At 39.5% G+C, this 22,524-nt stretch overlaps 1 protein-coding gene across 1 annotated transcript in view; it reads right to left on the bottom strand.

Annotated features, from left to right (window-relative positions):
• The window catches only part of ints2 (integrator complex subunit 2), a 60,226-nt gene that overhangs the window by 5,781 nt on the left and 31,921 nt on the right, over positions 1 to 22,524 (bottom strand). Inside the window, exons 12-20 of the mRNA XM_069910527.1 lie at positions 20,576 to 20,710; positions 13,384 to 13,560; positions 12,126 to 12,234; positions 11,242 to 11,346; positions 9,955 to 10,119; positions 8,992 to 9,193; positions 7,133 to 7,258; positions 6,120 to 6,321; positions 5,622 to 5,861 (exon numbers count right to left, since the gene is read on the bottom strand). Of these exons, the coding sequence (XP_069766628.1) occupies positions 5,622 to 5,861; positions 6,120 to 6,321; positions 7,133 to 7,258; positions 8,992 to 9,193; positions 9,955 to 10,119; positions 11,242 to 11,346; positions 12,126 to 12,234; positions 13,384 to 13,560; positions 20,576 to 20,710 (1,461 nt within the window). The remainder of the gene's footprint in view (positions 1 to 5,621; positions 5,862 to 6,119; positions 6,322 to 7,132; positions 7,259 to 8,991; positions 9,194 to 9,954; positions 10,120 to 11,241; positions 11,347 to 12,125; positions 12,235 to 13,383; positions 13,561 to 20,575; positions 20,711 to 22,524) is intronic.

Below are 22,524 nucleotides of genomic sequence, written 5' to 3'. Positions count from 1 at the left end.
ACACCTCTATCAAGTCCCCTCTCAATCTTCTACGCTCCAGAGAAAAAAGCCCCAGTCTGCACAACCTTTCCCTGTAACTCAGACCCTGAAATCCTGTCAACATTCTCATGAACTTTCTCTGCACTCTCTATTTTGTTTATATCTTTCCTATAATTTGGTGACCAAAACTGTACACAGTACTCCAAATTTGGCCTCACCAATGCCTTGTACAATTTCATCATAACCTCCCTACTCTTGAATTCAATACTCCGATTTATGAAGGCCAACATTCCAAATGCCTTCTTCACCACACCATCTACCTGAGAATCAGCCTTGAGGGTACTATTTACCATAACTCCTAAATCCCTTTGTTGCTCTGCACTCCTCAATTGTCTACCATTCAATGTATATGACTTATTTAAATTTGCCTTTCTAAAATGCAGCACCTCACATTTCTCTGTATTAAATTCCATCAGCCATTTCTCAGCCCACACCTCCAGCCTTCCTAAATCACCTTTTAATCTACGGTAATCTTCCTCACTGTCCACAATACCACCAATCTTTGTATCATCCGCAAACTTACTTATCCAATTCACCACCCCTTCTTCCTGATCGTTAATATATATAGCAAACAATAGTTGACCCAGGACTGATCCCTGAGGAACTCCACTAGTCACTGGCCTCCAATTTGACAAACAATTTTCTACCACTACTCTCTGACACCTCCCATCTAACCATTGCTGAATCCATTTCACTACCTCCTTATTTATACCTAATGCCTCCACCTTTTTTCCTAACCTCCTGTGGGGAACTTTGTCAAAAGCTTTACTAAAGTCCAAATAGACAACATCCACAGCTTTCCCTTCATCAACCTTTTTTGTAACCCCCTCGAAGAACTCAATCAGGTTTGTCAAGCATGATCTACCCCTAACAAAACCATGCTGATTACTCCCTATCAATCCTTGTACTTCCAAAAATTTGTAAATAGCATCCCTCAGAACACTTTCCATCAACTTGCCCACCACAGACGTCAGACTTATAGGCCTATAATGCTGTAGATACTTTGTTTACCTTCCTAGATTTCAGGCCGGTCACCTCAAAGGTGCTGTTAATTGTTGATTTTGAAATTCTAGAGAACCTACCTTTGCTAACTTCAGAATCCGATGCAGCTCCATGGATTTTAATTCCGCCCCCCCCCCACACACAACATTATCTGGTTTATTTGCCCCACACTTGCATTTTAAATCAAAGACAAACTGGAAATAAATCTTATGGGTTACAACCTCCCAAATGTTGTGTTCTGCCGCAAGAACCCAAACACTTCAACAAGATCTTACGGTAGAGTACCAAGCAAGTTCTGCACTGTTGTGGAGGTGGTTTCTCTCTAATTAAATTTTATAATGGATTCCTTGTACTAATTCCTATAGTAGATCTGGAGGGGAAGTCTCCCAAAGTTTTGGACATCATTTCAGCCAGCACATCGAGGCACCAATGCCTCTTTACTAAGGAATCTGTGGAGATTTGGCAGGTCATTGGATACTCCATCAAACTTACACAGGTGCACTATTACTGACTGCATCACAGTCTGGTTTGAAAATTCAAGTGGCCAGGAACGCTGAAGGATGTAGTAAACATAGTCAGGCCTGTCACGGGCATCTATGTGTGAGGTGCTGCCTCAACAAGGCAGCCAAAATCATAAAGGACCCCTATCACCCTGGTTACAACCTCTTATAACCACTTACAGCACAGAACAGGCCAGTTCGGTCCTACTGGTCCATGCTGGAACAAATCCCCACCCTCCTAGTCCCACTGACCAGCACCTGGTCCATACCCCTCCAATCCTCTCCCCTCCATATAATTATCCAGTCTTTCCTTAAATGTAAATAACTTCAACCACCTCCACCGGAAGCTCATTCCACATCCCAACCACCCTTTGCGTGAAGAAATTTCCCCTCATGTTCCCCCCTGCAATCTCAAACCATGGCCTCTGGTTTGAATATCCCCAACTCTTAATTGAAAAATCCTATCCATGTTGACTCTCTCTGTCCCTTTCAAAATCTTGAATACCTCCATCAAAACCCCCCTCAATCTTCTATGCTCCAGAGAAAAAAGCCCCAGCCTGCTCAACCTTTCTCTGTAACTCACATCCTGTCAACATTCTCGTGAACCTTCTCTGCACTCTCTATTTTGTTTATATTCTTCCTATAATTCGGTGACCAAAACTGCACTCAGTACTCCAAACTTGGCCTCACCAATGCCTTGTACAATTTCATCATAACATCCCAACTCTTGAATTCAATACTCCGATTTATGAAGGCCAACATTCCAAATGCCTTCTTCACCACTCTATCTACCTGAGTATCAACTTTGAGGGTATTATTTACCATAACTCTTAAATCTTCTTTGTTGCTCTGCACTCCTCAGTTGTCTACCATTCAATGTATATGACCTATTTAGATTTGCCTTTCCAAAATGCAACACTTCACACTTATCTGAATTAAATTCCATCAGCCATTTCTCAGCCCACTCCTCTAGCTTTCCTATATCTCTTTTTAAGCTACGGTAATCTTCCTCACTGTCCACAATACCACCAATCTTTGTATCATCCGCAAACTTACTTATCCAATTCACCACCCCTTCTTCCTGATCGTTAATATATATAGCAAACAATAGTGGACCTAGGACTGATCCCTGAGGAACTCCACTAGTCACTGGCCTCCAATTTGACAAACATTTTTCTACCACTACTCTCTGACACCTCCCATCTAACCATTGCTGAATCCATTTCACTACCTCCTTATTTATACCTAATGCCTCCACCTTTTTTCCTAACCTCCTGTGGGGAACTTTGTCAAAAGCTTTACTAAAGTCTAAATAGACAACATCCACAGCCTTCCCTTCATCAATCTTTTTTGTAACCCCCTCGAAAAACTCTAAGGTTTGTTAAGAATGATCCACCCCTGACAAAACCATGCTGACTACTACCTATCAATCCCTGTTCTTCCAAATATTTGTAAATGCCATCCCTCAGTATACTTTCCATCAACTTACCCACCACAGATGTCAGACTCACGGGCCTATAATTTCCAGGCTTACATTTGGACCCTTTCTTAAACAGCGGAACAACATGAGCCACCCTCCAATCCTCTGGCACTACCTCCGTGACCAGTGACATCCTAAATATCTCTGTTAATGGTCCCACTAGCTGTACACTAGTCTCCTTGAGTGTCCTTGGGAATGCATTGTCCGGACTTTTACTTTTAATATACTTATAGAAACCCTTTGGATTTATTTTTACTCTGCCTGCCAAAGCCTCTTCGTGCCTCTTTTTGGCCTTTCTAATTTCTTTAAGATTTTTTCTACACTCCTTGTAGTCCTCTTTCAATTTCTTATCACCCTGTTGTTTATACCTCTTGTACACCTCCCTCTTTTTCCTAACCAAATTTCTCATATTCCTCGAAAACCAAGGCTCCCCATGACTTCCAGCCTTTCCTTTGATCCTCACTGGGACATATCTACTCCGTACTCTCAAAATTTCTTCTTTGAATATTCTCAATTTTTCATTTACATCCTTTCCTGAAAAAAATCATCTCCCACTCAATACTCCCCAAAGCCATTCTCATTCCTTCGAAATTTGCTTTTCTCCAATCCAGAACCTCAACTTTAGGCCCTTCTTTGCTCTTCCCTAAAACTAATAGAGTTGTGATCACTAGACCCAATTTGTTCTCCAACATTAACCTCAGACACCTAACCAATCTCATTCCCTAACAGGAGATCCAGTATTACACTGTCCAGAGTCGGTTCCTCTACGTATTGATTAAGAAAACTATCTTGCACATATTTGACAAACTCTAGCCCATCGAGCCCTCTTACTGTATGGGTATCGCAATCAATGTGAGGGAAGTTAAAAATCTCCCATGATCACTATCTTATGTTTATTACACATATATGCTATCTCCTTACAAATTTGTTCTTCCAATTTTCTTGGCCCATTTGGTGGTCTATAATACACTCCTATTAGTGCCCTCATACCTCCTCCACCCAAACAGCCTCACTGGACGATCCCTCCAAACCATCCTGCCACCTCACGGCAGTAATGTCCTCCTTAACAAGCAGAGCAACTCTACCCCCTGTTCTATCACATCTAAAACATTTGTATTCTGGAATATTTAGTTGCCAGTCCTGTCCCTCCTGTCAACAGGTCTCACTAATTGCCACCACATCATGATTCCAAGTGCCAAATCCATGCTCTAACCTCATCTACCTTGTTCACTATGCTTCTTGCATTAAAGTACATGCATTTCAGAGAATGACTCTCACATATATACCCTATTCTACCTTTTACCTTAACCTCCATCCTTCCTTTGTTACCTTTATCATTCTTAACTAGGTGGCCATACACCCTAGACACTGCTCGCAAACTCTGCTCCCCACCCCCTGCCAAACTAGTTTAAACCCTCCCCCACAGCTCAAGCAAATCTGCTTGCCAAGATATTGGTCCCCCTCCAGTTCAAGTGGAGTCCGTCCCTTTTGTACAGGTCCGACTTTCCCCAGAAGAGATCCCAATGATCCAAAAATCATCCCCTGCCCCCTGCACCAGCTCTTTAGCCACGCATTCATCCTCCTATTACTACCCTCTTTAGCGCGTGGCACCGGCAGCCATCTAGAGATTACTACCTTAGAGGTCCTGTTTTTCAACTTCCTGCCTAATTCTATGTATTCCTCTTCTCACTCTGAAGAGGGGCTGAAGACCAGCCCCTCTCGATTCAAGAACAATTTATTTCCAGCAGTTATCAAGCTCTTGAACCTCCCCTTGTTACACTCAATCATGAATTACTGCAACACCACTAAAGAATTGTCTGTAACATTCTGTGCACCAGGATTACTGCGAATATTATCTATTTTATTTGTACTTTATTTTTAAATCAATTATTAACTTTTAAAACAAATATTTATTCAGCTGCAGCAAATAAGAATTTCACTGCATAGGCACATCATACAAGTATCATGAGTCTCCCAATTATAGGAGGCTGTGAAGTATGTAATGGAACCTCTGTGCAACATCCAGATCAGCTCAACGATACCTGCAAATGTCACAGTTAACTGAGCAATTTTTTTTTGAAAATACGAACTGAAAAATCTACAATTCCTGGTAGTTTCAAACTATCAGTTCCTATGTACAAAATTGGACAAATTTTTAAACCAGGTAAAAGCAGTAAAACTCCACTTAGTTGGGTTCTGTGAACTCAGGCCAGAGCATGAGCCAACATGCTCACTGATTCATCACATTCTTGCTTTCTGGATTGCACAAACATGCAAAAGACACACCATGAAGAAGGAAGTGGGGGAAGTTTATCATTGACCAAAGATTTCAGCATGTAATTCTGGTAAAATGTGCTGTGCGGGTACACTGCAGTGTTTACATGTCACATTTCCATCAAATGAAGCCAAGGGTTCCAGCACCAAAGTTGTTTCTACTTGTGGACCCCCGTGTTTCCCCCAGCAACAGTATAATGATTCTCCCAGTGCTGTTCAGACATAATTCATGTGGCTACATGATAAGAGCACAACATTTGAACAGTAGCTCCTTGTGAAGAACTAAGTAATGTACAAGTATCATTTGATAAATCCGCTGCACTGACCTGAAAGTGAACAAGTTTGGCAATGTTTGGATCTGCAATAAACAACTGATGTAGGAGACAGCAGATGAGACACTGAACCTCCCGGACATTGCTCAGTATAGTCTCCCGATCGTCCTCCAAGCATTCCGACAGACTGCCCGCTGTTTGGTCCTGCTGTTCCAGAAATGTTCCTGCACCACAAGACCGCTCTTCTTTGGTAGGTAGGCAAATCTCCAACAGAATCTGAACAGCTGCACTGTCCTGTAAAGAGGACACACATTTATTTTGGTGAACATCAAAACAAACAATGCTACTGTGTAAAGGTTACAGAGGAATTAGGAAGACGGGGAGATAGAATGAGTTCACAAGTAAATGATTTGTGGCTTTCTCAGCTGCTCAAAACACAGCTAACTGACTCAGTCTCCCAGACCTCAGCTTACCTTGGCCAGCACCTCTCTCTCCCTGACAATACACCCAGAACAGTATCAGAGAGATGGGAGCATAATTATATAGCATTACCTGGGCTGATAACAAGGCATTTTTTAGCTCCTCTCTTGTAACTTCTGGAGCTTCAGGCTGGCCCACAATCCCCATTGTATTGTTCTGATACTGTTTGGTGTCCTGATCCACATTCTCCTTGAGGTGAGCACTCAGATAGGCCTTTGATGCCAGAAGGTATCCATTGAGCATATGCAGGGTAATATCCATTAGTGGTGGGCATCTAAGGTTAAGACAGAACTATATGAAAACAGAACACTGGAATTTTCCATAAGAGGAGTGGAATGTGACACAGAACCCAACTACTTAATGTCTCATTGGAACCTGCAAAATCTGAACACAGAATCAGAGTTTTATGCAGCCAGTGTTAGCTCAAAGCCAGTGAATCCCACAGAACATTAAAGCTCAACTGGGCAATGTTCCTAGAATCTTTGAGTTGACTTTCATACTTAGTATAAATGCACAGTGCAATCCCACCACTCTACAGGAATAGAAGAAATTCAATTCTGGGTGGTACAACTTAGGACATAATGGAGGACGTGCAGCCTAGACTCACCAAAGCAAAATACAGCAGGTTAAATTACAGGGGAGGTGACACAAAAATGAGATGATGCTCAAGAGTCTTGTCCAGGCCTTTCAAGTGAAATGAAGAAACATTTTGGAACCCAGAGGTTAATATTAATGCCATCTGGTTGGAGGGTGCCCAGGCCAAATACAACCATGATGTTCTCAATCCTTCCGGCCTAAGTGAGTCGCCCCAGGCTCGACAAGGTTCTTAAAAATGCCTTCTGAAGTGGGTGAGCTATACACTTGATTAAATTGAGTTACTCTCCAGCTGTTAAACCTTTGTCATACATTGACCAAGGATGGGTGGGAATGAAGAAAAATTGCAAGTTGATCAGAATATTAAGAAGGACATTTGGTCAAACAAGCCCATCCCTCAGATATGACCCTTTGAGACAGGGTGAAGGAGTGAGATGTGGGAAGGGACCACATATTAGTGATAATTGATGGTCCCTCTTCCTGTTCCTCACCTGTATACTCTGTGGTCACATCGCAGCACAATCAGTGGATCAATCATTAAGTCATTCTGTGTGTACTTCGGTTGGCGAAGCAGCTTGGCTTTTGGCTGCAAGGCATTCACTGTCATCACCCACAGTCTACAAACACATACATTTGACACGTCATTCTGGAAGCCAACTTAACCAATCATCAATTAAAACAGTGAAGCAATTAACTCGTCAACCAATCAGAAATCACTGAAAAAGAATAGTCCACTGATGACGAAGGAAAATGTCCCACCTTCGTGTCCATCCTATGCGTTTATCCACCTACCCTTCTTTGGGATAAAGACATGCCGTTTCAAAGAATGATCCATCTTCAAAGCATCAGTTGATTAATCTGTTCCCTAATGTGATGCAGTCTCACCTAGGCAATTTAGCTCCCCAAATTTGGCTTGGTTTGTCCAACCTCTCGATGAGAATGAGGAGCGCAAGGAATTGGGTCCCATGGCCATTACCTTCCAATGTCACAATCAGACTCCACAGCAATTCAGTTTCTTGTTGCACGTGCTTTTGATGACCATCCCATCTTTAAGAGAGCTGTGCACCAAGACCTTTGGTCGGCCAATCAAACTTACCACCAAGAATGAAAAACTTCAACCAAAGATTGGATTTAAAAACTGGAGTCACTAGTGACTGGGTTATATCTGTAGATTTTCAGTTTGGAACCTCACATTCATCAGATTTTGCTAATGTTTGAAAGCCAATGTGGACAGAGGTCAGAGTTGTTCACAGCAACTATTCTCCTCCTTTTTTCCCCCACCAGGATTCTGCTGCAAGTTTACGGGCCCCTTTCCCTATGAAGGAAGTTTTGGTTTCTTCTCTCCTATAGATAACATCAAAATATTTATGTTTGGTGAGGTTAAAAAAAAACAAGGCTTTTACTTAGAGATACTGTAGGCCTTGGGGTGGGGGGAGGTGGTGTAGGGCCCTCATTGAGAATGGCTGGCTTAGAGAAGGCAAAACCAATTTCTGTTGATGACAATAAGTACACTCACTCCTAATCAACTGTCCTGAAGGGTCCAATCAGCCTGGGTGCAGCAAGACTGGAGAGGTGCACTTTCTGGCACCTGCTTGCCTTCAGTGATTAGGGCACTGAGTTTAAAAGTCAGAGAGTCACAGTGTAGCTGTACAAAACTTTGGTTTGGCCACACTTCCAGTATTGTGTACAGATTGCTTGCAGCGCTACAGAATAGATGTTGAATGGTGGTTCAGAGGCTCAAAGGCCTACTCCATCTACATTCCACGTGGAAGGTTTGGAGAGGGTGCAGCAAAGGTTCACAGGATGACACCTGGACTAGAGAAAGTAAGCATTAAGGAGAGGTTGGACAAACGTAGATTAGTTTCTATAGAATGGAGGGTAAGGGAACAACTTGATAGAAGTACATAAAAGCATATAAAGGAGAAGCATCGATAGGGTAGATATTCCCACGATGGAAAGGTTAGATCTGCATAGGCAAAGAAATCTTTGAAGGAGGAAGTTTGAAGGAGATGTGTGAGGCAAGTTCTTTCAGGGTGTGCTGGGGATGGTGGAAGCACCAGAGCAACATTTACAAAGTATTTGGACAAACAAAGGCATGGAATAGGGGGATAGAGAACATATGGCATTAGTTAGATTGGCACCATGGTCAGGACAGACATGGTGCAGAATGGCCTTTTTTCTGTGTTATACTGTTTTATGCCATTGTAAAATAAAATGGTACGGGTAAATCAACATGTAGCATGAAGAAGGTCCTAGAAAGGGTTTTTAAACAAAGATTATTTTAAAGATGCATATATAGATTGGGGCCCCACGAGTAAAACTCTTCTGTAAAAAAAAAACAATATTCTACCTTCTTGGCATAACAGTGTTGAGAAGTCTCCAAAGCTGATTGACTGTCTGCAGAATTTGTCGGGGAACCCCAGGCTCCAGCAACTTGTACAAATCCAACATCAGTGCTTCGGCAAATGGGATCAGCTCGCTAGCAGACAAGAGCGTCAAGTCTTCCAAGATCTGCATCAGTTGCGTGTAATTGGCAGAAGTCATCTGGAAAGCTGTAGTTGAAAGGACAATTGGAATTGTCAGCATTTTGCAAATTAACAATAAAAGAGGTCACACAAGAATATTTGCTGATTTTATGAAAAGAAAATGGTCAGGGAGATACAATGTCATGCAAAATCCCCAAATACTGAAATATTCAAGACATTTTCCTACTATTGACGTTTGTATAATTTTCATTCTGTTACAGAATTACACAGCATGGAAATGGGCCCTTCAGCCCAACATGTCCACGCAGACCATGGTGCATACCCGAGCCCATGCTCCCTGCATTTTGCACATATCCCTCTAAACCTTTCTTACCCATGAACCTGCCCTAATGTCTTTCAGTGTCATTGTACCCCCTCAACTTCTTGCACCTCATTCCACATTTCTGCTACATTTTCTATGGACCCCTTTAAATCTTCCCCTCTCACTAAATTATATTGCAATACGGCTCAGCAACAGGCCCAACTCGAATGTGCTGACCAATTTGCTGTGTTTGGTCTATATCCCTCTACCTCTTTCTTATCCCTGCCTTAATGTGCTTAAATCTATGCCCTCTAGTTTTAGACTCGTCTTAACACCTGAAAAAGACAAACTATTTACCTTATTAGTCTCCCTCATTTTATAGATCCCTATAAAATCAGCCCTCAGCAACACTCCAGAGTCGTCTGAATCCCTTATAATATCAGGCTGTCCTCCACTTTTATAAATGCCATGTCATCAAGGAGACCCACACGTACACACAATCCCCAATCAGCCTTGGTACCATTACCTTCCTGGAGCTTTCTGGGCGAATGCCGTTTGGCCCGACTGGTTAACAGCATTCTGCTGAGCAGTGCATCTGTGCCCGTCACTTCCTCCTCACACATCCAGTCATCTACCATGCATAGGTGAGGGAAGTTGGTGGCCAGGAGACGCAGCAATGCAGAGTGCAAGCCTGAGGAAAAGAAACTCTCGACTGCTTAGGATGCCCCTTCTGACATCTTGTGAAATGCAGTTTAACATTGTTTAATAGCTGTTCCTTACTTTCAACGATACACTGTGACATTCCCATGCCTTGATAGAACGCACATGACTTCAATTCATTTTCACAGGCCCTTGACCAATATTCTGCTTTATATACATCCACCCTGTCTGCTATTTAATTTAAACCAACTCGTTTCTACATGAGGTTGTCAGAAACAAAAATTTTGCATTTCTTCCGAACTATTATTGAAAATACATTTAAAGGAGGATAGAGAGGCTGCCACAATATATTGCAAGCTGACAGGAAGCTGTATAGAGCAATTATGCAGAATTTTAATAGCAGTCCCAGATTCCCACTGTTATCAACTCTTGAATGCACATCACACGAGTGCTGTTCTAATTGATTTCTCTTTGCACTCTAGAAACCTGTTCTTGCATCGTGTTTCTCACTGCTGTACTCTGTGTGGGGTGGTTAGCTGGATTGCTTACAAACCAGCACAGTTAGTGCAACATTGTAAGGAGTTTGTTTGTTTTCCCCATGACCTGCGTGGGGGTTTCCTCCCATCCTCCAAAACTGTATGGGGTTAGCAGGTACATTGGGCAGCATGGGGCATACTTCAGTGCATGTGACAATAAACTTGAACGCTCTCATCTTTAATGAAGGAAGGCATGCTTGTTGGGGACCAATATTCTCGTATTTAATTTGATCATCCTACCTCTGTAAGCATCGACAACAAGGTAAACCCAATCATGGCCTCATCCAGCATTGGGAAATCAAATCCAGGCTGCTTTTCCTCCCCCCACAAATGAACAGGACGCCAATCAACTGGGTTGAGCAAATGACACAAAGCAACATTTTTGAGATGGCAGTCGGCCGAAGACGAGTTGAGCCATTTTTCCCCCAAGAGACCCTTTAACTGCACTAATCTGGAGACAAATTCCACAGAATCTCATTTCAATAGGACGAGGTAGATTTGTAACTGGACGCATTGCTCTGCAATCCTTCTGATATTATGGTATTGAGGGACATTATTTTTTATTGGAATCTCAGTTTTCAGTGGAGTCCTCAGTCATAACTGGAGAGAGCTTTTACCTCCCAGCTCCTGTTGAAGCCCCTGCGCCTGACGAATCAAGTACTTAATGGGAATCTGGTCCATTAGGGCTGCAGAGTAGGACTTGGGCTTCTTCTGCATTACAGCTGAAAGATAAATGCAACAAATACTTTGAAGACCAATATGAGCAATAACCCAAAAGAAACAAGAAAAGTTAAGCCTCATTTACAGCAGAGCTCGATAAAACAAACTGATGGTTATATAGCAGACCAACTTAAAGACCAGTTCATTTATGTAACAAGATCAATGACCCAAAGCACTGCCTGGCAGTCACATGTGGTAGTGCAGAGAACAATATGCACAAAAGGGTATCATAACGAGCTAAGTAAAACAGATCATCTGATTATGTATGCTAAATGAAGAAAAAAAGTTGCCCAGATCAGCACAGGAAAGTGCTGACAGTTTATGGCTGCCCTAGAGTCTCTGAAGCTGAAATCTCTTCTGCGTTCTGGTTTTATCCTGTAGTAAACAATCCAGGCAATGCAGAATTCCCTCAATATTACATTGGGAAGGTCTTATCAGGAATAGGCGTTTAAATGCCCAGCAGAAATCTTAACATCACAATTGGCAAAAGATAGCATTGAGTCATGGCAGATACAGGCAACAGTTTATCCTGCCTCATCTGGAAGACCATTTTTGGACTAACCACAGAACTATCTAGATGATCAGAGAGTGAAACATCAAGACCAGCTTCAACGATCCTTGACGTGCATTGCCTGTTCAGGGGCTGTGCAGGGTTGCCAATGGCATGTGCCTCAGTACCCCTGGCCATAACATGGGTTACTGAACGACATGAGTTTCTAAGGGTAGAGGGAGAAGGTTGCAAAAGAGCACACGTTCCAAGATGAGGCAGAAGCCCACTTACCTAACGGTTTCACATTGGACAATAGAGTCTCCTCATATGAAAGGGTGTAATAGAGGACAAGTAACTGGGCTGTGATACTGTATCTTTGTCGACATCGGTTGCTTTCTCCCTGTAACCAAGCATGGGAAAATAATTAAATCAGCTTCCTCTAAGTTACATGGTTAATCTTTTAACTTAACATTCAATGTACTCAAAATATTTTCTCTAGCGCTTCTCAGTTACAATTTTAAAATAAATCTTCATTCAACAAAGGATGAAAAACAGGGCTACGTTGCACAGATTTGTTGGATCGATGCTTAAACTTTTGTGGAAAGCAATACGCTTCATCGGCTGCAACCTACAACCTGCTGCTCCTCATCTCATGCAACATCTCAGGAATATTAACTACATCTTATAAGTTAACAGCCTTGAATTTCATTGCCACAAAATGAGCAATGGTACACGCACAAACTCAAACCATACAAGCCAGAAGGATGGGTTTCCTTCAAATGCTTTAAATATTTCAATATCCAGTTGGGTTCTTGGACTCGGGATTTTATTTTGGCCTTTATCGGAATGCAGTTCCACAATAAGGAGTGGCATGGTTAACATAGCAGTTACTGCAACTCTACTACAGTGCCAGTGAGCCGAGCTTAAATCCGCCGTCGTCTGGAAGGAGTTAGAATGCTCTCCCTGCATCTGCGAGGATATGCTCTGGTTTCCTCCCACACTCCAAAGATGGCCAAGGTTATCGGGCTAATCAGTCATATGGGTGTATTTGGTGGTGTGGGCCCATGGGTTGGATGGGCCTGTAACCGTTCTTTTTCAATAAATTCAAAATACATCTCAGTCAAGTGGCCATTCTACTTAGTTTCAACAGGCCTACAACATTAGAGACATGATTAGAAAACACAAACTTTTCCTCTCAGGATGCTCCAACTAAATTTAGTGCAGTGAAGTCATAAAGCTGAACTTTCTTTGCTAATTGCAGTCCACAAAAAGAATGGAAGGAGAAACTCTACCATTGGATAATTCCCTTCCTGCAATCTGGTGCAGCTGGTGAGAGGCCTGATTCACATACCAGCTATTTATACGTTGAAACCATCGTTTGTGTGCAGGTTTGAAGCAGTGCGGCTTTGCAGCTGTGAGAATGGGGAACATTACAGGGGTAATCTATTTTTAAAAACAAGCAAAATCACAAAACCTTATTCCACAAGCAAAAACTATAACTTGCTACAGTTCAGTTTAAATATTCTGCCATTAGAGATGTCGTTCTCACCCAAGTAAGGCCGTTGAATACATTCAGGACCTCTTGTTCTGTGATTGGTTGATTTGTGGCTTCTGGATTAGCCTTAGATGCTGGTGTTAGGATGGAGTTGATATAAACATCAATAAGAGGGATTAGTTGAGGATGCAGAGGTGTTGTCGTCTCACACGTCTGTCTATAAATCCAATCCTAAAAATACAACAGGAAATAATACTGTAAAAGGTGGCTTTAAGATATAAATGAATGAGTTTATTGTCATCTACACAAAAATTATTACTTGTCTCAGCCACACATCCGGATAGTTTGTACACAGATGTAAAAAAGTGAAGGAGGACAGAGTTCTCCGAAATCCACTAGTTTGGACCAGTGCACTTCCCACAACACATCTCCAAGGTCTGAAGATCAAAAGTTTAAGAGAGTTGGAGACACAGCAGGTCTTACAGCATCCATAGGAACTGCTGAGTTTATCCAGCACTTGTGTATTTACTATAATTACAGTGTCTGCAGACTTCCTTGTTTCACAATATAGTAAAACCCTTGGTATCCAGCACCTATGGGGATTGATAGATGCCAGATAAATGTATTTTCTGGTTGCTCAAGACTTGCTCTTACAATACCGAACTGATACAACTGCATTAAGAATAAACGGTTTGGAGGAGTCACGTGATGGAGTAGTGGCCGGTCGGGGAACTCCAGTCCTCTCTGGAAAAGTTTAAAAAGAACACACAAAACACAAAGGCACAAACATAAAAATTAAAACAAAGTGAAAGTAAAGGTGGGAAGAAAATGGCTGCGAAGAAATAAAAATCGAAAGCAACGGGAAGAAGAGAAGAAGAAAGAACGTCGGAAGAAGAAGGTGAAGGCCTTACCTGTCCGAGGAGGCCCGCCTCGGAGAGAGAAGCCCGCTCCCTAAGGTCAGTTGAAGTCCCGAGCTCGGGACTACAAAAATGGCTCGCGGAGCCAAAAGTGCGCAACCGCGCATGAAAAAAAAACACTGACGGGAGGGGGGACCAGCTGAGGAGTCGATCTCCACAGCTGAGAATGACAGCTGCAACACAGCAACAGGAAGAGAACACAGAAAACAATGAGAACAAGAAAGAGAGTAAAAAGAAAGCAAGGAAACAACAGATGACCAACCCAGAGGAAGAAGAAGAAGAAGAACATAGAGAAATGGAAGAAGGGAAAGGCAAGACAATGGATATATATTTTTTTAAAGAATATATGGAATCAGTAAAAGAATGGCAATTACAAGAATTTAGTGAAATAAAAAGAAGAATTAAAAGTGCAGAAGAAAAAATGAATAGATTAGATTAGAGATGGTCATGTCATATATAGGAAAAAGAGTGGACAAGGTGGAAGAACGAGAAACAGCCGTAGAAATGGAAGTAGAGGACTTAAAAAAGAAATTAGAAGAATCTAATAAAAAAGTTAAAGAGACACAAGAGCTGTTAGCTCAGAAGATAGATATAATGGAAAATTATAATAGAAGAAATAATATAAAGATAGTGGGCCTTAAGGAAGATGAAGAAGGCAAGAATATGAGAGAATTTATAAAAGATTGGATCCCCAGGGTCCTAGGAAGACCAGAATTACAGGAAGAAATGGAAATAGAAAGGGCACATAGAACATTTGCCCCGAAACCACAGCCACAACAAAAACTAAGATCCATTTTAGTAAAATTCTTAAGATATACAACAAGAGAAAATATATTTGAGAAAGCAATGAAGAAAATAAGAGAAGACAAAAAGCCACTGGAATACAAAGGTCAAAAAAATTTTTTCTATCCAGACATAAGTTTTGAACTCCTGAAGAAGAGAAAGGAGTTTAAAACAGCAAAAACGATCCTATGGAAAAAATGATATAAATTTATGCTAAAGTACCCAGCGGTACTTAAAATAGTTATTCCAGGGCAGCAATTAAGCGTCACTTAATTTACTACAGGATAAAATTTGCAGAACAACTACAAAACAGGCAGAGAGATGAAGACATGTAACAAGAGTAAAAATGACCATGAACTATATGTATGTGTGTATATGCGTAGATATATATGGATATATATATATAGATATATGTGTGTGTATGTATATATGTGTGTACACGAGTGTATCCGTATTTAAAGGAAAATATATTGAGTATAGATAAGAATTAATAAGGGAATGAAAGGGAAGAGAGGAAGTAAGGAGGGAATTAAGAGAGTGACCTTTGTTATATATGAAAATTGAAATCTTTTCTGGGGGGGCTGGGTGGGGAGGAGTTACGGTCACTGCGAAATTAGTTGACGCTTGCGAGTGAATTCGCAAATCCAAATGGAGAGGGGAGATGTGGTTGCCCGACAAGGGATAAAGGGCAACTCAGGAAGGGGAGGGGATAGTGGGGTGAAATAAATTTTAGATAGGGGAATAAGGGAAATGTTTGATGTTTTAGAAATGTTGTCTTATAAAGTGTTCAAAACAAGAAAGCAGAAATGGATAAGAAGGAAAGGTGATGATGGAGAAACGAAAAGGGAAGATAAACAAAGTATGAAATGGCTACGTTGAACTATATGACTTTAAATATTAACGGAATACATAACCAAATCAAAAGGAAGAAACTGCTAAATTTACTGAAAAAAGAAAAAATTGATATAGCACTCTTGCAAGAAACACATTTAACTGAAATGGAGCACAAGAAATTAAAGAGAGATTGGGTAGGACATGTAACAGCAGCGTCATATAATTCAAAAGCTAGAGGAGTAGCTATATTAATCAGTAAAAATGTACCAATTAAAATAGAAGATGAAATAATAGATCCAGCAGGGAGATATGTAATGATAAAATGTCAGATATATTCGGAGTTTTTGAATTTACTCAATGTATATTCACCTAACGAAGATCAAAAATTTATGCAAGATTTTTTTTTGAAGATAGCAGACATGCAAGGGAGCATACTAATAGGAGGGGATTTCAACCTTAATTTGGATTCAAACATGGATAAAACTGGGAAAAAAAATTGACAGGAAGAACAAAGTAACCAAATTTATAATTAAATCGCTGCAAGAAATGCAACTTTTGGATATATGGAGGAAACAACACCCAAAGGAAAAGGAATATTCATATTATTCGGGTAGACATAAAACGTACTCAAGAATAGACCTATTCCTGTTATCAGTTCACATGCAAGACAGAGTTAGAAAAACAGAATATAAAGCTAGAATATTATCGGACCACTCACCCCTGATATTGACAATAGAGTTAGAGGACATCCCTCCAAGAATGTATAGATGGAGATTAAACTCCATGCTACTTAAAAGGCAGGATTTTAGAGAATTCATTGAAAGACAAATTAAAATGTACTTTGAAATAAATACGGAATCAGTGAAAGATAAGTTTATACAATGGGACGCAATGAAAGCGTTCATCAGAGGGCAAATAATAAGTTAATGTAACCAAGATGAAGAAGGACTACAATCAGGAAACAGAGCAGTTGGAAAAGGAAATACCAAATATAGAAAAAGAATTAGCAATGAAGGAAGATACAACTAAAAGAAGAGAATTGGCAGATAAAAAAATAAAATATGAAACACTACAAACATATAAGGTGGAGAAGAACATAATGAAGACAAAACAGAAATATTATGAACTACGGGAAAAAACGCACAAAATTCAAGCATAGCAGCTTAGAACAAACTAAGAGAATGGTATTGGCATCAAGGAAAAAAGACAAACAAATCACATATAATCCAACGGAGATTAATGAAAACTTCAGAGAATTCTACGAACAATTATACCAAACTGAAAACGAAGGGAAAGAAGACAAAATAGATGAATTTTTAACTAAAATTGAACTACTGAAATTACAAATAGAGGAACAAAATAAATTAACAGGACATTTGAAATAGTAGAAATACAAGAGATAATAAAAAAAACTATCAAATAATAAAACACCAGGAGAGGATGGATTCCCAATAGAATTCTATAAAACATTTAAAGATTTATTAATTCCTCCCCTCCTGGAAGTAATCAACCAGATTGACAAAACACAAAGCTTACCAGATTTATGTAAAACAGCAATAATTACAGTAATACTAAAATAAAGCAAGGGAAAGATCCACTCGCACCAGTGTCATATAGACCAATATCTTTACTTAACACAGATTATAAGATAATAGCTAAACTATTAGCAAACAGATTAGCCGACAATGTACCAAAAATTGTAAATCTAGACCAAACTGGATTTATTAAAAAAAGACGAACAACAGACAATATTTGTAAATTTATTAACTTAATTCATGCAGTAGAAGGAAATAAAGCTCCAACAGTAGCAGTTGCTTTAGATGCAGAGAAGGCCTTTGACAGAGTAGAATGGAATTATTTGTTTAAAGTATTGCAAAAATTCAGTTTACCAGAGAAGTATAATTAATTGTATTAAAGCATTATATAAGGGGCCATTGGCGAAAGTGACAGTAAATGGATATATATCAAAGCAATTTAATTTAAGCAGATCAACAAGGCAGGGATGCCCACTATTATCCTTATTGTTCGTGTTAGCTATAGAACCACTAGCAGAATTGATAAGAACAGAAAATAAAATAAAAGGGATAAAAATAAAAGACAAGGAATATAAAATCAGTTTATTTGCAGATGACGTTATAGTATACTTAACAGAACCAGAATTATCAATAAAAGAATTACATAAGAAATTGAAGGAATATGGAGAAGTGTCGGGATACAAGATTAACGCAAATAAAAGTGAAGCAATGCCAATGAATAATGCGGATTTCTCAAAATTTAAGAAGGAATCACCATTCAGATGGCAAATGCAAGCAATACGATACCTAGGTATACAAATAAATAAAAACCTCAGCCATCTATATAAACTCAATTATTATCCACGAATGAAAAAATTACGGGACGATTTAGAGCATTGGAAAGATTTACCACTAACACTAATAGGAAGGATAAACTGTATTAAAATGAACATTTTCCCAAGGATACAATACCTATTTCAGGCATTGCCAATACACTTGACAGAGAAATTCTTCAAGGAGTTAAAGAAAATAATAAGGAAATTTTTATGGAAAGGGGGGAAACTGAGGATAGCACTAGATAAATTAACAAAATGGTAAACAAGGAGGCTTACAACTGCCAAACTTTAAAAATTATTATAGAGCCGCACAATTAAGATACCTATCAGATTTTTATCAAACAAGAGAAAAGCCAGATTGGACTAGATTAGAACTAGATAAAAATAGGGGAGAAGATACCCGAACATATATTATATAAATGAGATGAAAAATTGGTACAACGTAGGAGTTCTCCAGTATTACATCATCTGCTCAATATTTGGAAGAAGATTCATGTAGAAAGGAATAAAACAAATTACCAAAACTAATACTGACGCAAAATCAGTTAATCCCTTTTACAATAGATAACCTTTCCTTTAGAGAATGGGAGAAAAAAAGGATCAAAAGAATAGAAAATTGTTTTTCAGGTAATAAATTACTATCCTTTGAACAAATGAAGGATAAATATAACTCAAGATACAGTGTTGGCATACTACCAATTGAGATCCTACTTGAAGGACAAATTGGGAAGCAGTCTGAGTTTACCAGAGGGAAGTAACTTTGAATATGTGATTACAGATACAATGATAATCAAAAAATTTATAACAAATATGTATATTAAACTGCAATAAAAGGAGAATGAGGAAACAAATGGTAAAACTAAACAAAAATGGGAACAAGATTTAAACATAAAGATAAAAAAAGGAAACATGGGAGAAGTTATGCTCTGGAACTATGAGAAATACAATAAACACGAGGTTACGTACTATACAATATAACTGGATACGCAGGCTATACATTACACCTCAATAGTTAAATAAATGGGACCCAACAGTATCTGACAGATGTTTTCGTTGTAAAAAAGAAGTAGGAACAACAATTCATGCAATCTGGACGTGTGAGAAAGTTGAAAAATTTTGGGAAGATCTAAACCAGATATTAAATAAAATTACAGAAAACAATGTACCAAAAAACCCAGAGATCTTCCTCCTCAGTGACATAAAAAACAAAGAATTTGGACCTGATTTGGATGGTGCACTAAAAAGATTTGTTATGATAGCTCTAGCCGTAGCAAAAAAATGTATTATGTCAACTTGGAAATTAGAAGATAACTTGAGAATACAACAATGGTATATAGAAATGAATAAATGTATTCCATTAGAAAAAATAACATATAATTTAAGAAATAATATTGAAATATTTGAACAAATATGGGAGCCATACATGAAACACAATAGAGAAAACCTACCGGGGACATCTACCACCTAAAATAACGAAAGGAGAAGGAAATGAAAAGAATTGACTCAGTGGAATTTCTTGTTTATTTTTATTGAATGACAACATTGTTTGACTGGTTTAATGTATCTTAGATTCTGTACTTTAAATGAATGGGGGGGGAGGTAGGGAGGGTGGGATGGGAGGAGGGAGAGGGGGAGAAAATGACACTGTATATATTTGAAAAGGAAAATGTATGCATCTTGGTCAGTGTGGTTTATGGTGCGAAAAATAAAAAATTTAAAAAAAAAAGGAAGGGGCTAGCAGCACCTACACTTCCCAAGGAGGTTGAGGCTACCAGCCTCCATCCTAACAATGCTCTACTGGAGCACAATAGTGTCCTGGCTGGCTGCATTGGTGTGGTATGCTATCTGCAAAGCAGCAGATCAGAGGTTTGCACAGAGGGTGATTAAAACTGCAAAGATTACAGGGGTGTCTCTTCCCTCTTTCTACAGTTCTTAAAGAAGGCTTAGAGAACCATTGAAGACCCTTACTATCCAGCCTGCAGTGTCTTTGAGACACATCTTCGAGGAGGAGCATAAAACCAGGTCTGCCATGCTGGGAAACAGCTTCTTTCCGCCGATTGTTGAACAAACTTTGAAACCTGTAAATTATCTTTATATATATTTATTTTGGATTGTTATGGATACATATCATTTGTGTGTAGGGTGTACTGTGTGTATACTATGACTGTATATGTACAATCAGGTGACAATAAATTTGAACTTGATTCTATGAGGGTTGATGTGTCTGTGAATATGTCCTTTTACTAAAAGGTGCAATTGAAATACAAGCCACTGTTCATGATAGCCACTCAAGATAAAGCTACAATCATAATTTCGAAAAAAATTGTACTTGTGAATACAACAAATTAAAATAACTCGATACCTTGATGGAAACCTTGTGCTTGGTGAAAGCACGACTTCTTAACAGCTGGTAAATACAGTGTATGGGCAAGAACCCAGTGATGATGGCACTCAGATTACTGGTAACAGGCACTCGCACAGCATGGGCAGTCACTACCTAGAATTTTAAAAAAACTAAGATATAACTAGCACGTCACAAAAATTAAACATTCATAATTAAAGTTTTTTTGCATCAAAATTTATGCATTGGATAATAGTAATACAAAATAGCTGAAACAAAAACAGAAAATATTGCAAGATAGAAATGTAAGATTAAAATCAGGGAGAGAAGGAGAGGGTGAGGAGAGAAAAAAAAGGCAAATATGGTGGAATAGCATCGGTGAAAACAGTTGGTAAAGATAGTCCAAGTGAGCTATAAAGAGAAGACAAAAAAAATCTGAAACTTTAGAAGATGAAGAGAAAGAAAAAGAATTCTAGTTTTGAAACTGTCAATTTCAGCCCAAAAGCTAAATTCTGCAGAAGATTCTGGAAATAGAAATGAGTTGGTGATGTGGGTTTGTCAGTTTGATAAAAGTACATTGCAACAAGTCGTCAACTCCTTCCTCACCACCAAATGCTGTCTGACCTGCTGAGTATTTCCAAAACCTCCTCTTTATTGTCACCGAATTCAATGCTGAATCCTAAAGGCTGCAAGCTGCCAAGTTTGAAAATGAGGTGATATTGCTCAAGTTCATGTCAAGCTTTGCTGGAATAAATGGGGTCAAACTTAAGAGTTTGCTTTCCCCAGTGTCCAGGATATCACATTGAGAGCACCAATTGGAAGTAGTGAATAAATGGTTTAGTCACTTGGAAGATGTGCGTTTGGGACATGGGAGAGTGTGTTTGCACAGTTGGGCTTCCTGCAAAGGGCAAGTGGGTATCAGAGGACAGGGAAGAATTAGCTCAAGCATTTGGAACAGAAGAGTTCCTTTTGAATGCTGAAAAGGGAAGGGAGGGGAAGTGATGACATCACATTGAAGGATGATCTGTTGAATGTGGAGGCCACAGGGGTGGAAAGTGATTATAAAGAGAATTCTGAGCTGGTGGACTCAGGGTCAGGCACCATCCATGGAGTCGTTTAGGATTGGCCCTTTCTTGAATGGTTATGATTCTTCATTCAGTTTACACACAACTGGTCTGTGTGCAGTACAGGGCCTCCCCCACAAAAGCAAACACAATGCCAAATAGACCCACATTAATCACTAATTATGTTTAATTAGCAACTATGAATATTTCCTCCCATTCTGCATCACCCTGTTCCACACCACCACAGCAGTTGGCTCGGCAGTATTTTGCTTAAATGATTGTCCCTGAGATGGTGAGCATTAGCAGGTAAGATTCTGCCTTCACCACATTCACATACATTTCCTTCAAAATTCATTGCATGGACATCGTGCTCATATTTGGGGCAATTTTACCCCCCTTTCTCCCCCCAGAAATACTTAGAGGGAATATGTTTCTACTCTAAATCAATGTAGACTGGAAGTGAACATGACACAGTAAAACTCCTGGTACCCGGAATTCAAGCAAAAAATGGGAAAAATTTAAAAAATAATAATAATAAAATATAAAACAGTGTAAAAAAAATGCGTTTAAAATTATAAAAGTAAACGTTCTGTGAAGTAACACATAAACCTCTGGGGAAGATGGGAGCAAGTATTCAGCCAGCGAGTGCCTTGGTTGGGCTTTGCTTGTAGCAGCTGTGTGAATAAAGTTGTGTGAAACAGCAATGGCATCGCCCATGATGAAGAGCTGTTTTTTAAAAAATTTTTCACACTATGAACCATATTAACCAAAATACACACAAACATTTCCCTCTTGAATATACACAGTGTCATTTTCTCCCCTTTTTCCCCCCTCCCTTCCCACTCCCCTCCCTACCCACTAAATGTTCAACCTATATGATACAATAAACCCATTAAACAATGTCAT

Source organism: Narcine bancroftii, chromosome 14, assembly GCF_036971445.1.
Source record: "Narcine bancroftii isolate sNarBan1 chromosome 14, sNarBan1.hap1, whole genome shotgun sequence".
In the NCBI taxonomy this organism is placed as follows: Eukaryota; Metazoa; Chordata; class Chondrichthyes; order Torpediniformes; family Narcinidae; genus Narcine; species Narcine bancroftii.
Note: the sequence above shows the minus strand (reverse complement) of the source record. Positions and strands in the feature narration are given on the sequence as shown.